This window comes from Lichenostomus cassidix, chromosome 5 (assembly GCF_008360975.1).
Source record: "Lichenostomus cassidix isolate B80296 chromosome 5, HeHo_3.0, whole genome shotgun sequence".
Taxonomy (NCBI): Eukaryota; Metazoa; Chordata; class Aves; order Passeriformes; family Meliphagidae; genus Lichenostomus; species Lichenostomus cassidix.
The window spans coordinates 7,642,577-7,655,313 of record NC_139486.1 but is presented as its reverse complement, the minus strand read 5'-3'; the positions used below and the strand labels follow the sequence as shown (position 1 = coordinate 7,655,313).

Here is a 12,737-nt window from a genome sequence, read left to right as displayed (position 1 = left end):
TGTTCTACAAAGGTATTCAACAGCCAAATACAACACTAAAATATTCTGGGCCTATATATAAACATATGATTTAAACAACAATTTATAACCAACACAGGGGTGCCATCAGGTCATTGTTGTGTGCAAAAATCAGTCATTACTGAGGGGCAGCACACGGACACAGCAGCCCTTAACAGCCCAAGTAAGCACGTGGTTTGACTTTTAGACTTTGCTAATTACATGTAGCCAATTACAGTAAAAATTCCATGTTGTGATACAAGGGAAATCATGTCATTGTACCATAACAGAGTCAGAACTATCAAAATCACCACTTTTTTATTTTTTTAAACATGGTGCAAGAGAAAGGAACAATAACTAAAGCTATTAAGCAATAGCATGGGTTACTAGACCAGTGCTGATAAAACTGTCCTCAATCAATAGGAAGAACACTAAATGGTACCAAAAATTGCACACCCCAAAAAAACTTCTACTTCAGTAGATTGACTGAAGATCAATAATTAAGCTATTTAAATATTTCTCAACATACTGCTTAAAGCATGTGTCAATCAAGTCTTCCAAGTATGAACAAGTTCCCTAATTAGATCTTAAGTTCTCCAGCTGGAATCCAGGACCTATTACATTAAAAGTGTAGATTCTGTCTTAAAGTAGACTGTTGAACTTTACAATGCTATAAACAGAATCATACATATTCAGGGGGAAAAAAAAAAAGAAAAAAGGGAAGAACCCTATTTGATGTTTAACTGTTAGCTCATACACTAATTCTTCACAATTTACATGAAGGGTAAGGAAAGTTAGCTCTACCGAAAAGCTAGCACTTTTCTACCAACAATAGGGTACTGCATCAAAATTAGTATTTCCTGCTCACTAAGGACCTGAAAATGTAAAATTTATCCAGTTGGAACATTACAGGTTTAAAGTTATTTAAGGTGGGATATGCTTATAGTACAAGAAAGGACTGGAGACACTACAGACACAGTGGACTATCTGGAACTAGAATCGGCAGTGCAAGAATAATTGAAATGTTATAATAATCAAATAGGAACATACTAAACAAAGCCCACCAGAACACATCCTGCTGGAAGCAAGATATATATAATCAGGACTTTCAAGCCCAAAGCAGGATGTAAACAGATTGCAGTTTGTGTACTAATACTCCAGTCTTATCTCAGATTTAAAAAAATAAACCCAACCAAAAAAAATAAACCTAAAAAAACCCCAGCAAGTTCAGGGAATGAGCACCTGTGCATCTGTCCAAGGGGCATATAATTGGTTACTCAAGGACTACTAGGATGTTTCTTAGCAACCTCTGCAAGCTCTAATCAAGTAAGACTAAGATTGTCATTTAGCCTTGAAATGCCTTGCCCCTTCCATCTAATGCAGCATTCTATTGAGGAGCAGTCATTTAAACCACAGATAAAATCAAAGCTTACTTTGTGTTTCAGCTCAGAGTTCTTATTATCAGAAGATATGTTAAATATGCTTTTTACACTTTATTTAGCATCTGAAACAGCAATAATAAACATCTAATTTTTCTCATTTCTAAACAAATTAAAGGCTAGCTACAACTCTAAAGAAAACCCCTTAGGAATAGTTCAACAAATAAGGATAAGGTATAGTTCAACTCTTAAACAACATTTTATAACTGTAAATCATTACCCAAATATAACTACAAGAAAAATGGTTAATATCAAAAGCAGCATTAGAGACATTTCAGGTAAGTAGCAAGCATTTCTCTCAGAGCTGAATGGTATTTAAATCTTTGGGGATGCTGAAATGTGTCTACTATGTTGCACACATTGGATTTCTAAAATTAACTATCCTTCAGCAAAATCTGGCCATCAGACCAGAAAAAAAAAAAAAGCCCAAAGCACTACAGTAATCAAAAATTAATCTCATCTGTTCAGTCCTAGTCTAGCATCACTGCTTGTCTGTAGTATCAATGGACACATGACAGACTCTGCTTAGACAGCACTCAATCATTTATATAGAGTATTTTTTCCTGTATAGAAAGCAAAGACACCAAAAGACTGTGGTTAGATCAGGGATGGCCATCCCTCCCTGACTCAAGGTGATCTACATCAGAGCCATCACACCTTTCTCGTCAGCTCTCTCCCTCCCAACAGGCCTCCCTGGGTTGTTGGGGAAGGAAGCAGTTCTAAAGGAGCCCCACCACCCCACTGGAGGCAGGGGGTCAGTGCTGCCCAAAATGAGCAGGCAGAGATGCTCTCATATGGTTCATTCCCCAGCCCTGGGAGCAGGTGTGGGGTGGGGTGGTCAGGCTACACCTCCAGCTCCTGTGAGAGCTGAGCAGCTCAAAAGCTCTGAATGAACACAGCACATGCTGCAGTCACCTCTGACCGGAGACTGACCCGGTTTAGACACCCACTAGCCAAAGCCAGAGCAGATTTCTAGCAAAAAGCCCATCAAAGCCTTATCACAGTGCAGAACAGGAGGGGGGAATGGTGGAGTTACTGCCAAGGAACAGCAGCAGCTATCTTCCAGGTAAGCAAATACTTTCAGGTAAGCACCAAAGAGCCAGAAACACTGCCAGTGTACCCTTATTCCTCACTCCTTCAAGCAGCCTCTCTCCTGCCAAACTGATGCTCTCAAGCTCCTTCCCGATCAGAGGATTACTAGCAGCTGGAACTGGAGAGGAACAAGGGAAAGCAAATGGGTGTGCTGGCAAGAAAGGCAGGGTCACTTTCTAGTCTCTTCAGCAGGCTGAGCAGCTCTGAAACAGACCAGGCAACACGAGCAGGACCCACACAGAGTTGACAAAACATTGGGCTTGTTTTCAGAAGAGCAGGGAGGGAAGCTTTCTGGCACACAGTAACCTAAAGCTCCTGCAGATGACTAAGTATACGATGTGATCAGAGCTGCTTTATGAACTTAGGGTAATTTTTAAAGTATTTTCACAGCATGTGTTTCAGAGCCAACACAAAGCAACACCAAGAGGAAAAACAATCAAAGGAGTCAGACTACACAAAAAAAAAAAAAAAAAAAAGGATGAATTCCACTCATCTCACCTACACGCAGTGACTCGAAGGCATTGCTCAACAGAGGGGCCAGTCAGTCATTGGCCCACAGGGGACAAGACAGAAGGAATTTTCAAAGTTAAAAACCAAAATCATTATTTACTTTACACATCTGTCTCAAATCACCTTCTCATACAAGAAAAACTTTGTGGCAACAATACATATTAAGAACAAATATACTAAAAATTCACTACACCATTTTGGGGATTTTTTAAATCCAAAAAATGTAGTTGTTCCACATTATTAATTGTTTGAAAAAAGCTTATTTTTTTGCAGCTTTTGTGCCGAAAAACAGTGAACCCCTAACAGTTCTCAAACGAGCTGCATTTGCACAAGATAGACAAACAGTAGCCTCAAACACAGACAGCAGCTTCTGCCACACAAAGCTACCCTAACACCTGAACCTCACAGGATCACTCAAGCCACTAAAATACAGTGGGAACACATCCCAATCAGGCTAAATATCACAAGCCTGATATAACACAACCAATTACAGTTTTACCCCAAATACATTCAAGATAAATCTGATTTTTTAAGATTAAAGCTACAAGTGGTCATGTCTCCAGCAAGCCTTTCCAAAGCAGACTTTTTCTGCTGAGAAAACAGCATTTGGAACATCTTTAAACAGCCCAGACACAGTGCTACAAAGCCTCCACTGCACTGCAGTGAATCAAACATGCTCTGCTTCTACCTCACCCTCTTCTCCAGCTCACATCCTCTCGTGTAAGAGTAATCCTGAGTACTTTAATACCTCTTCCATTTTCAGTCAAAGATTTAATGCCCACACCAGCTGTGTGGCTAGGAGTGTAGCATTTCACAGATAGGCTGGCTGCAGCACCTTCTGGAATAAAGATTAGAAAGCTGACAAGAGGTGTACAAGCACACCACTCTCAGTGGCTGGGAGGTAAGGGACTTCGTCTGCAAGTTTTGACTTTAGCCTCAGTGTTTCCAATAAATAAGCACATGTTTATTTAAGGAAGCTTTCAAGGAGTATAAATAGAAGTGTTCTTTACTATCTGACCATCTCTGTGACATTCAAAAAAACCCCAGAACTTTAAGGTATAAAGTTTAAATGGTTAGCTGAATACTGTCCTTTGAGGCATATTTATTTCAAAGACATAAGAAATTCTAGATTTAGTGACACGAATGCATGAAAGATTAAGAGTGCAAAGAGCACTTCTGCTTAAAATTAGAAGACAGATTTCCTATAGTTATATGAAACTTAAGTCTTTAGACTTTCTATTCTGGGCAAGCTGCAAATAGTTGCTGGCACACACAGCATGCCAATAATAAATCCCTTTTTCAAAGAGTGGTTCAGAAGTGGTCACCATTAAGGCCTTGGTTCTTTTTTAGAGGTGACACCTGCAGCTGCTATTGAAATCAACTGGAGTTGTCACTACCCAGCATTGCTGGAGTCACTCTCTAAAACATCACCCCATTATCTTCTCTAAAGAAAGAGCAAAACAAAACCTGAAAACTACTCTTTGCATTTGGTCTCACTTGAGACCAAAGGGATATAATTTCTATGATAAAGCATTTCCTCAACCTTTAGTTTCTGATCAAAAAGTCTTCAAGGCAAATACAGCACTGAGCAGTTGAAACCATATCAATTCCCTGATCTACCTTCCCAAAACTAAGGAAACATGGATCCATGTTTTCTGACTGACAGCATATTTGTTCATGATTTACAAGCAGGGGAAGGCTTTAAGAGCACAAGGACTACAAGTTTTTTGGCAAAATAAGAAATAATTTGGCATGGCAGGTCCACAGGAGTCCTAGAGCCTGCTGACAAGCCCATCAGGCAGAGGTAGTAAGTGTGCACCAAGTTCGGGGAGGAAATATAAAAAAAAAAATAGTCAAGTATTGTCAGCAAAGCCTTCCACCTGGGGAAAAAAGGCTACTGTTAAACAAGACATTCAACATTTACGTAGATCATCAATATACTGCTATCAACTACATTATTTTTTCCATGCTGATTGCATGTGCTAACAAGGTGTGATGCATGTACATTATAGCCCATCACCACCAGGTGAATTTCACATTTTGGCTCAAGGTCTTGCTCTCACTTCTTATTCCTTGCCTTCACGTCTTGCTCGGAAATGTGCTTTTGCAAGCACTTTCCTTAAGAAGGAGTTTCAAATGAAGCAAAGAACAACTAAATACAGGTAAAGTTTGCTGTGTCTCCCTTGATGTTTCATTTGTCAAATTGTAATTTTTTTCATGAGAAAAAGCATAGCTACTGTTCCTCTGGTAGAGCTAAGCACAAGTACCTTTCCCAGTGCTAAATGGCCTAACTTTAACCTGCCTAATTTAAGCATATCTGTCCCAATGGGTTGTCATCCAAGCTGACAGGATGCATGTTTATCAGGGAGCAGAGAGTAATCTAATCCAGGATATTTTCATTACAAAGCCTCAAGATCCTGATCAGAGAGCACTGATGGCTGTGTTGAGACAGGAGGTAGACCAACTGTGGATCTACCAGCCAAACAAAAATAGACAACAGCATTTCCTACAGCTAGGCTATCTAGTTCCCTAGAGGCACCAAGGATCCCAGATAATGAGCTCGAAGGCTAGAAATCTTCTAGGGCCTAACCACTTTCATTTCTCCAATTAAAAGGACTGGGAGAGCTTGATGCAGAATCCTGCAGTTAAGCAGACAACATGTGAAAGTGCCAAGCAGAATGCTGTACCCATTAAGCAATAAAAGCTGTAAGGTCAAGTATTCCTGCTCAGACTTTGGCAGGGGAGGGGACGGGTTGCTTTCTAAGAAATTTAACATTTACTGCTGCAGCCAAGTTGTCCTCTCAGCAGCTTTACATGGTTCACACTCCTGTGTATGTTTCAGACCAAGACTGAGCCCCTCCAGGCATTTGGACGAGACTTACACACGGACAACATACGGATGAAACTCACACAGAGCCTGGACATGAAAATTATATGCATTTTTTAATCTACCTGAAAGTTAACAGTACTTCAGAAGTTTGGAGAGAGGTGCTATAATCACACTTTAAACAGAAAAAACCTTTAGATGTGCTTAAAAAAAAATCAATCAGTTGCCTTATCCTAATGGGGAAGGCACCCTTTACCCAAGCAATTTGCAAGGGCTGCCTGAACTTCAACCACCTCTCCTTCAGATTGGTTACACAGAGTCCTAACTAACAACCAAGGAAACGGAGAGGTGAAAATGCTTGTTTCTGCTACTTATCTCTAAGGCCCTGAACTCTGAAGTTCTCCTGGGGAATTTAGAGTATACAGTACCCATGGGTGCACTGCACTGCCTGTCAGTCACACCAGGATCTCCAAAACAGAGGGGCTGAGAGGAGCTAATGATGCATACTGTAATACATGATTTCAACATCCACAACTAGTCAGAACAATTCCTCTATATGACTAATTAACCGAAGTAATGGATGCCATACCAATATTTACGGTACAGGAAAAACTGAATTCCCTCAGGGAAAGAACAGGGTGGAGGGAAAAACCACACACAACTCCATTTCATGCCATCTTGCAAAGGAGTACAAGAAATGGTTCCACACAGCCCATCCTGCAGAACAACTAACTTTAAAACATCATCTTCAGAAACAGCCTTCAATTGACCCCAAATCTAAAATCCTGCCAATTGCTATTGATAAATATTACTGTACCAGGTATTTTTGAAGCTTCAATCTCTGAACAAATAGCTTTGGGCTAGGAAAAAAAAAAGCTCAAGATTAACAAGCCTAAACTGTAACTGATCAGAATCAATTCTTCAAAGCTACTTGAATTCTTCTGCCTTCTTTGTTTTAAAGTTGCACATAAATTTCAATTGCATCATTTGTTTGTTAACAATCTCAAACAGGCATTAAGCTTCAAGTTTTACAGCAGGAGGCAAAGAAAAAAATGTGAGGTAGGTGGGTGAAGAAGACAGCTGTATTGTTCTAGCTGTTCCTCAGCCTCTCCCACTGCCAGATTTCTGTGGATGATGTATCCCAAGGTAGCAATTTTAAGAACTTTCTGGCACTATCCCAAGCTCCCTCTTGCAAATCAGAGATCAGACTAATGATATCAAAAAAACAAAGGGACAGGAAATAGGAATAAACTGGATAACTGACACTGTTTCAAACACTGGAAGTCGCTGAACTCTGGTACTGCAGCTTTACAGAAGAGACACTTGTCCAAACTAAAAAAATTTACCTCATAAAATTTAAAAGGAAAACCAGTAAAATAAAACAAAACACTTTTCAAGAAACGACTTGCTTTACAGCTACTGCTAGCTTGGGACACTGCACACTGCAGAATCACAGAGACTTCAAGAAATCCCCCCTCGAGCAATTTATACATTACTACATTAGTCTCTAAGTGAGGGAGTTATCATTCAGGTGAGGTTCACCAAGAAGTCTGCATGTACTCATCCTTCTTTTCATTAGTGTGGGACATAAGAATTCAAGCTAGAACTACTGAACTAAGTCCTTTGCTCACTGCCAGCACCAAAGCAAATTTGTTTCATAAGCGAAAGATACAATTTCCAAGTCTCTTCACTCTTGCTGCTTCCCATGATATTGAAGAAATGGTAACTTCATTACTGCTGTGTAGCAAAAATAAAAATCATTTGAAAAAACTATGTCCATATTGTTTGTTGTTTGCAAACTTGAATAGAGACAGAATACTATTTGAGAATAATTTTGAAATTACCCTAGGGAGTTGAAACCTAACCCAGGAACTCAATCTCCTTCAAAAAACCCTCGTGATAAACTAGCACTACAATTAAGCCTCTGCTTGCAAGGCCTACACAGCTTATGTACAGCTCTGACAAAGATGCTGTGTTCCCCATCAAGAGACTGAACCAACAGAGTCCAAAATCTAACTACAACATACAGAAGGGACTCCTTTCCATAGGTGTATCCACAGACTCTTTTAAGTAAAACTACTCCACAGCTTATTTTTAGAACAGAGGGTGGGCTGGGAGAGTATTCAGTAAACCTTCCAAAAATCAGCTAACCACCCACTAGACTGCAGTGACACTGTTTAAATAAATTACAGCCTGCTTTGCAACAGCTGCAAGGAAAAATGGTGGGGGAAAAAACCCAAAAAACCAACAACCCCCTGAGTACTTTAATTCCCTCAAAATGCTGGAGGCAACCATACAAGAAACAGCAGCAGACAGGGCAGTGTAGGCTGGAGACACTGTGTTAATTCACCTGCAAGAGGCAGGTCAATCAGGCCTTACTTAGGACTGGGTGAGCACAGAACAACAATATCCGGCAGCTGCAAGGTAAGAATGTGCTTATTCCAACAGAGAAAAATTCAAAGAAGGCTGGGCTTAGGGACCTGCAGTGCAAGGATTATCAAACTCTCCTCGTGTTTCAAGTAGCAATACTAGAAACTGGCAAAATAAAAGCGTGAGTTAAGTTACCTTTACTTCCTCATGCAGATAACATATAAAGTTTGAGGTGCTAATGTTACTGAAATCTCCTACTGAAGAGTTTACGATTTCTTCAAGTCTGTATTAAATGGCCAATAAATAGGAGAAAGAATCTTAATTTTCCCTTTGATCTTATAACTTAAGAGCACCATTCTAAATACCCTGGTTTTATGGCATGGACTATACTTGTTAACAGGAACATTTCCAAGTTCAAGAGGCCACAGCACCAACAAAGGCCATTGAAACACCCCAGCCTGGCAACCAGAACCTAAGTGCCTCTGCACAGAAAAAAAATTATCGGTTGTATCTTTTTTGTTTTTAAACATTTAACTGCAGCAAAATCCGCTAGCCTCAAACAGCAGTCAGTCCTTAATTTGAGGGGCAGGAGCATCAGGTTGGAGGGTCCCCAGTAGCACAGAAGGTTAAATGATTTATGTAGACTGGCTTCCTTTAGCTTGAAATGCAAATAAAGCATTTTTCTCCCTGACCTTCCCTAGCAGGCATTCTCCAAGTAACAAAAATCCCACGAACTACAGCCTGAGAGGTCAGCAAGGGCCATTTCATCTGTTAGTCACCAGGTGCCAAACGCAATCTGCAGGTACTGAGGCTTCCGATACGCATCTCCCACCGAGCCGGGGCACTGCACCATCCCCATTCCTCAGCACCTCGCAACTTGCCAGCTCCCACCCCGTGGCCCACTTGGAAGGGCTGCGGGCAACAGCTGTGAAACTCCCTGCAGGATCCTACCTGCCTGCAGCCAGGCAGAGAGCCCAGCCTTCCCTCCCTGCCTCCGCTCCCCAGCGCCGGCCACCCTCCACACCCAGGAGGAATCACCCAGTCTCCAGGACAAGGACTAGCACTAGCCTGCAGCCCCTGCTGATGCCCCATCCCTGGAAGTGCTCAAAGCCAGGCTGCATGAGGATTTAAGCAGCCCAGGCTAGGGAGGTGTCCCAGCGCACGGCAGGCAGCGCGGCTGGAACGAGCCGGTCTTTAAGGTTCCTTCCAACCCAAACCATTTTGTACGCGGTACACAAGGTAGCGGGGACTGAAGTACCAAAGCACTGCGGGGGCGAGCCCGAGACCCCCGAGACGAGACGCGGAGCGCGGGGAAAGGCACGGCGGGCGCCGCCGCGGGGTGCGCACACACAAACACGGCGAACCCCGGCACGGAGCCGCTGTCCGCGGGGTCAAGGCCGGGCTGCGCGCCGGCCGCTCCCTCCGGAGGCCAGCCTGGGCTCCATCCCCGGGCGGTGCGGGATGCGGGAGCGGCGGGCCCCGTTCAGGAGCGGCAGGCCCGGTCAGCCCGGCCCGGCCCAGGAGCGGCAGGCCCGGCAGGCCCCGCCTCGCGCAGGTGTTGGGACCCCCCGGCGCGCGGGCCCCGCCCCGCCCCCGCCCTGCGCGAGCCGCGGCACGCGCCCCGACCCGCGCGCTGCGCCCGCCGACAGCGCCCCCTGCCGGGGGCAGCCCCGAGCCGCGGGCGCGCCGTCGGGCTCCGCTGCGCGGGTGGGGTGTGGGGTGTGTGTGCGCGGGGGGGTGTTCTCCCCGTTAGCGTGATTTTCCTGCTTGCAGTCTCTCGCGGCCCTTCGCGCAGCCAGCCCGCAGCCGCTCCCCGCAGCACCCACCGCCCGCGGTGGCCCCCGCCGCGCAGCCGCCCCCGCAGCCCGCGCCGCCGGCCGTGCCCCGCAGCCCCGGGAAGCGGCGGCCGCGCCCAAGGCAGCGCCCCGGCAGCTGGCCCCGCTCAATAACGGGGGAGCGGGAGCGGCACCGGCGGGAGGGGAACGCCGCACAAAAAAAGGGTGATAACGAGAGCGCGATTAACAACCTACCGGCCACGCGAACTGGAAGGGAATAACAATCCTGCCCGTCTCGGGGGTTCTGCCTTGGTGGGAGTATTTGTTGCTGTTCAAATAGAAAATATTTCCACCGAGAACGGGGGTAGATCCGAATCCGTAGTTGCAGGGTCCGACCGGGGTGATCTTGGCCTGATATTCCTTGAGGCAGACTTTCACGTAAGTGTCGCACTCGTCCCGGGAGCAGTCCAGGTTCTCGGGGCTTTTCATGCCATCGCAGCATTCCCCATTGAACAACTCGCCGTTTACATTCCGCACCGAGTTAAGCTGCAGCTCGAAATAGCCCGTGGACCGGGACACCTAAAAATAAAAACCGAAGGGGAGACAGCCTCGTTACTACCGCGGCCGGGGGCAGCGCCGGCAGCGCGGGGCTGCAGGTCCCCGCTTCCCCACGACAACTTTCGCCGGCTGCGGGTTTAACCCAGTCACGGCAATACACACACACACGTATATACATACACCCGCATATATACAGCATTATATCGACAGACAGAAACAAGAAATGAGCAAGGTGCAAAGGCAGCGGGGAGAAGGGAGAAGGCAGCCGCGGCGCCCCGCGGCCGGAGCGCAGCCCCCGCGCCCCGTCCCTACCTGCACGCAGGAGGCGAGGAGCAGCGCCAGGCCGAGCGCGGCGGCGCGGGGGACCCGACTCGGCCAGCCGGCGCCCCGCATGCCTCCTGCTCCCGCTGCTGCTCCGCGCCGCCGCCTCAAAGGAGCCCGCCGAGCCCACCGGCCACGGACCGGCGGCCGCTCGCGGCATGGGCGGTGGGGGAGCCGCCCGCAGCGCGCCGGGGGGCGCAGGGCATGGGCTGCCGGCGGGGCCGCCCGGAGCGCTCCGCCGCCGCCGCCTCTCCCCTCCCGCGGGCTCCGCTCGCCCTCTGTGCGCCTCGGCTCCGCGGACACCCAACAAGTAGGTGCCGGAGTGACAGCTTCATTACCCATTCGCCGCCGCGGCCGCTGCCTTCATATTAATGAGGGGGACGGCCCGGCCCCGCGGCCGGCGGGTGGGGCCAGCGCCGCTCCCGCCGCGGCTCTTAAAGGGCGGCGGGCGGCTCTCGCTCCGCCCTGCCCTGCCCGCGGCGGGGTCTGCCAGCCCCAGGTGGCGGAGTGGGTTGAGGGACGCGGGACACCAGCGGGCGCGGAGGAGCGCGGATGGGGGACGTGCACCAGCGTCTCGGTGGGTGTTGGGTAGACACCCAGCCCACGGTGTTGGAGGAATAGCCACGGGATGCTTGCGGCCGTAGAGGAGGAGGGTGTAGGGTGGGTGCATCTCTGCTTGGAGGGGAGCAGACGGTGTGCGCGCCCACGCTCGTGTGGAACTGCCCAGGGAATGTGCAGACAGGCATGGAATAGCACACACAGCCCGGGAATGCTTGGGGTGGGAGTACCCCAATAATGCAGGAGCTGGCACTGCTGTGCGGGAGTGCTGGGGAGGGAATCCCCTACAGCTGTGCAGAAGTGCTCAGGGTGGGATTACCGGCAGCTGTAAAGCAGTGCTCAAGCTAAGATCACCTACAGCTGTAAGGTGGTGCTCAGGGGGATCACCTCCAGCTGTAGAGGAGTGCTCAGGGTAAGACAACCTACAGGTGTGGAGGAACAGTGTGCACTCAGTTACGGAGGACGGCACTGGTTGGCTGTGCCTACAGTCATGTAGGTGCACGGTGTGTGCAGGTGTAGCCATGGAGGAGAACGCAGCATGGGCTCATCCATGGCAGCAAAAGAGCACGACTAGTGCATGTGCCCACAGCTGTGGAGGGGTGCGTGGGGTGGATGCACCCATGGTTCCAGATGAACACTGACGGTGGGAGCACCCACGGCCCCGGAGGAGCGTGTGGGGTGTGTGCACCCACAGCTGTGTAGAACCACATATGGCCGTGGAAGAGTGCATGGGGTGTGTGCACCCAGGCTCGTGTGGAGGCATAAAGGGTGTGTGAACCCACAGCCCCGTAGCAGCTCACACAGGAGGGCTTGCAGAGTGACATGTGTGGCACACAGAACAGATGGCCAAGTGGTGGATCATGTCCTCCTCCAGTGGTGGCTCAAGCAAGTACGAGAGTAGCTGCGCGGAGATTTCTCCTTTCGTTTAAGCACCCTGTGATTTTGATCCCTGCTGACAACTATGAAAGCTATACATCCAGACAACTGCATGCTAGGGATACACTATCAAAGCCCAGATCTGCATTTAGGACCTAAGGTTTCCTACTGTTTCTCTCCCTCCCCCCTCTCCCCATTTAACTCTTTCGTACCGATCATCCGCTGGAGTGGACAATTGGAGAACAAACAGCTCAGAAATCAAAGGGCTGTCAAGTTCCCCTGCGCAGAAAACCTTTCAGAGAGCCTCCCCCTGCCTTTTCAGCGCCCCGCTGCCCCCATCCCTCCAGCAGCCAGCCGGCACGCTGCTCCTCTGCTATTCATGGCCAGCGTGCAGCTGCAGCTACTCTCCTAGGC

General features: G+C 47.7%; 1 protein-coding gene across 2 annotated transcripts in view; it reads right to left on the bottom strand.

The window, feature by feature from the left end:
* The window catches only part of JAG2 (jagged canonical Notch ligand 2), a 69,114-nt gene extending 57,868 nt beyond the window's left edge, over nt 1-11,246 (bottom strand). For both annotated transcript variants that reach the window (XM_085061184.1, XM_085061185.1), the window contains exons 1-2: nt 10,881-11,246; nt 10,266-10,589 (exon numbers count right to left, since the gene is read on the bottom strand). In XM_085061184.1, coding sequence (XP_084917310.1) covers nt 10,266-10,589; nt 10,881-11,231 — 675 coding nt within the window. In that variant the 5' untranslated portion in view covers nt 11,232-11,246. The remainder of the gene's footprint in view (nt 1-10,265; nt 10,590-10,880) is intronic.
* Nucleotides 11,247-12,737: the final 1,491 nt, after the last annotated feature.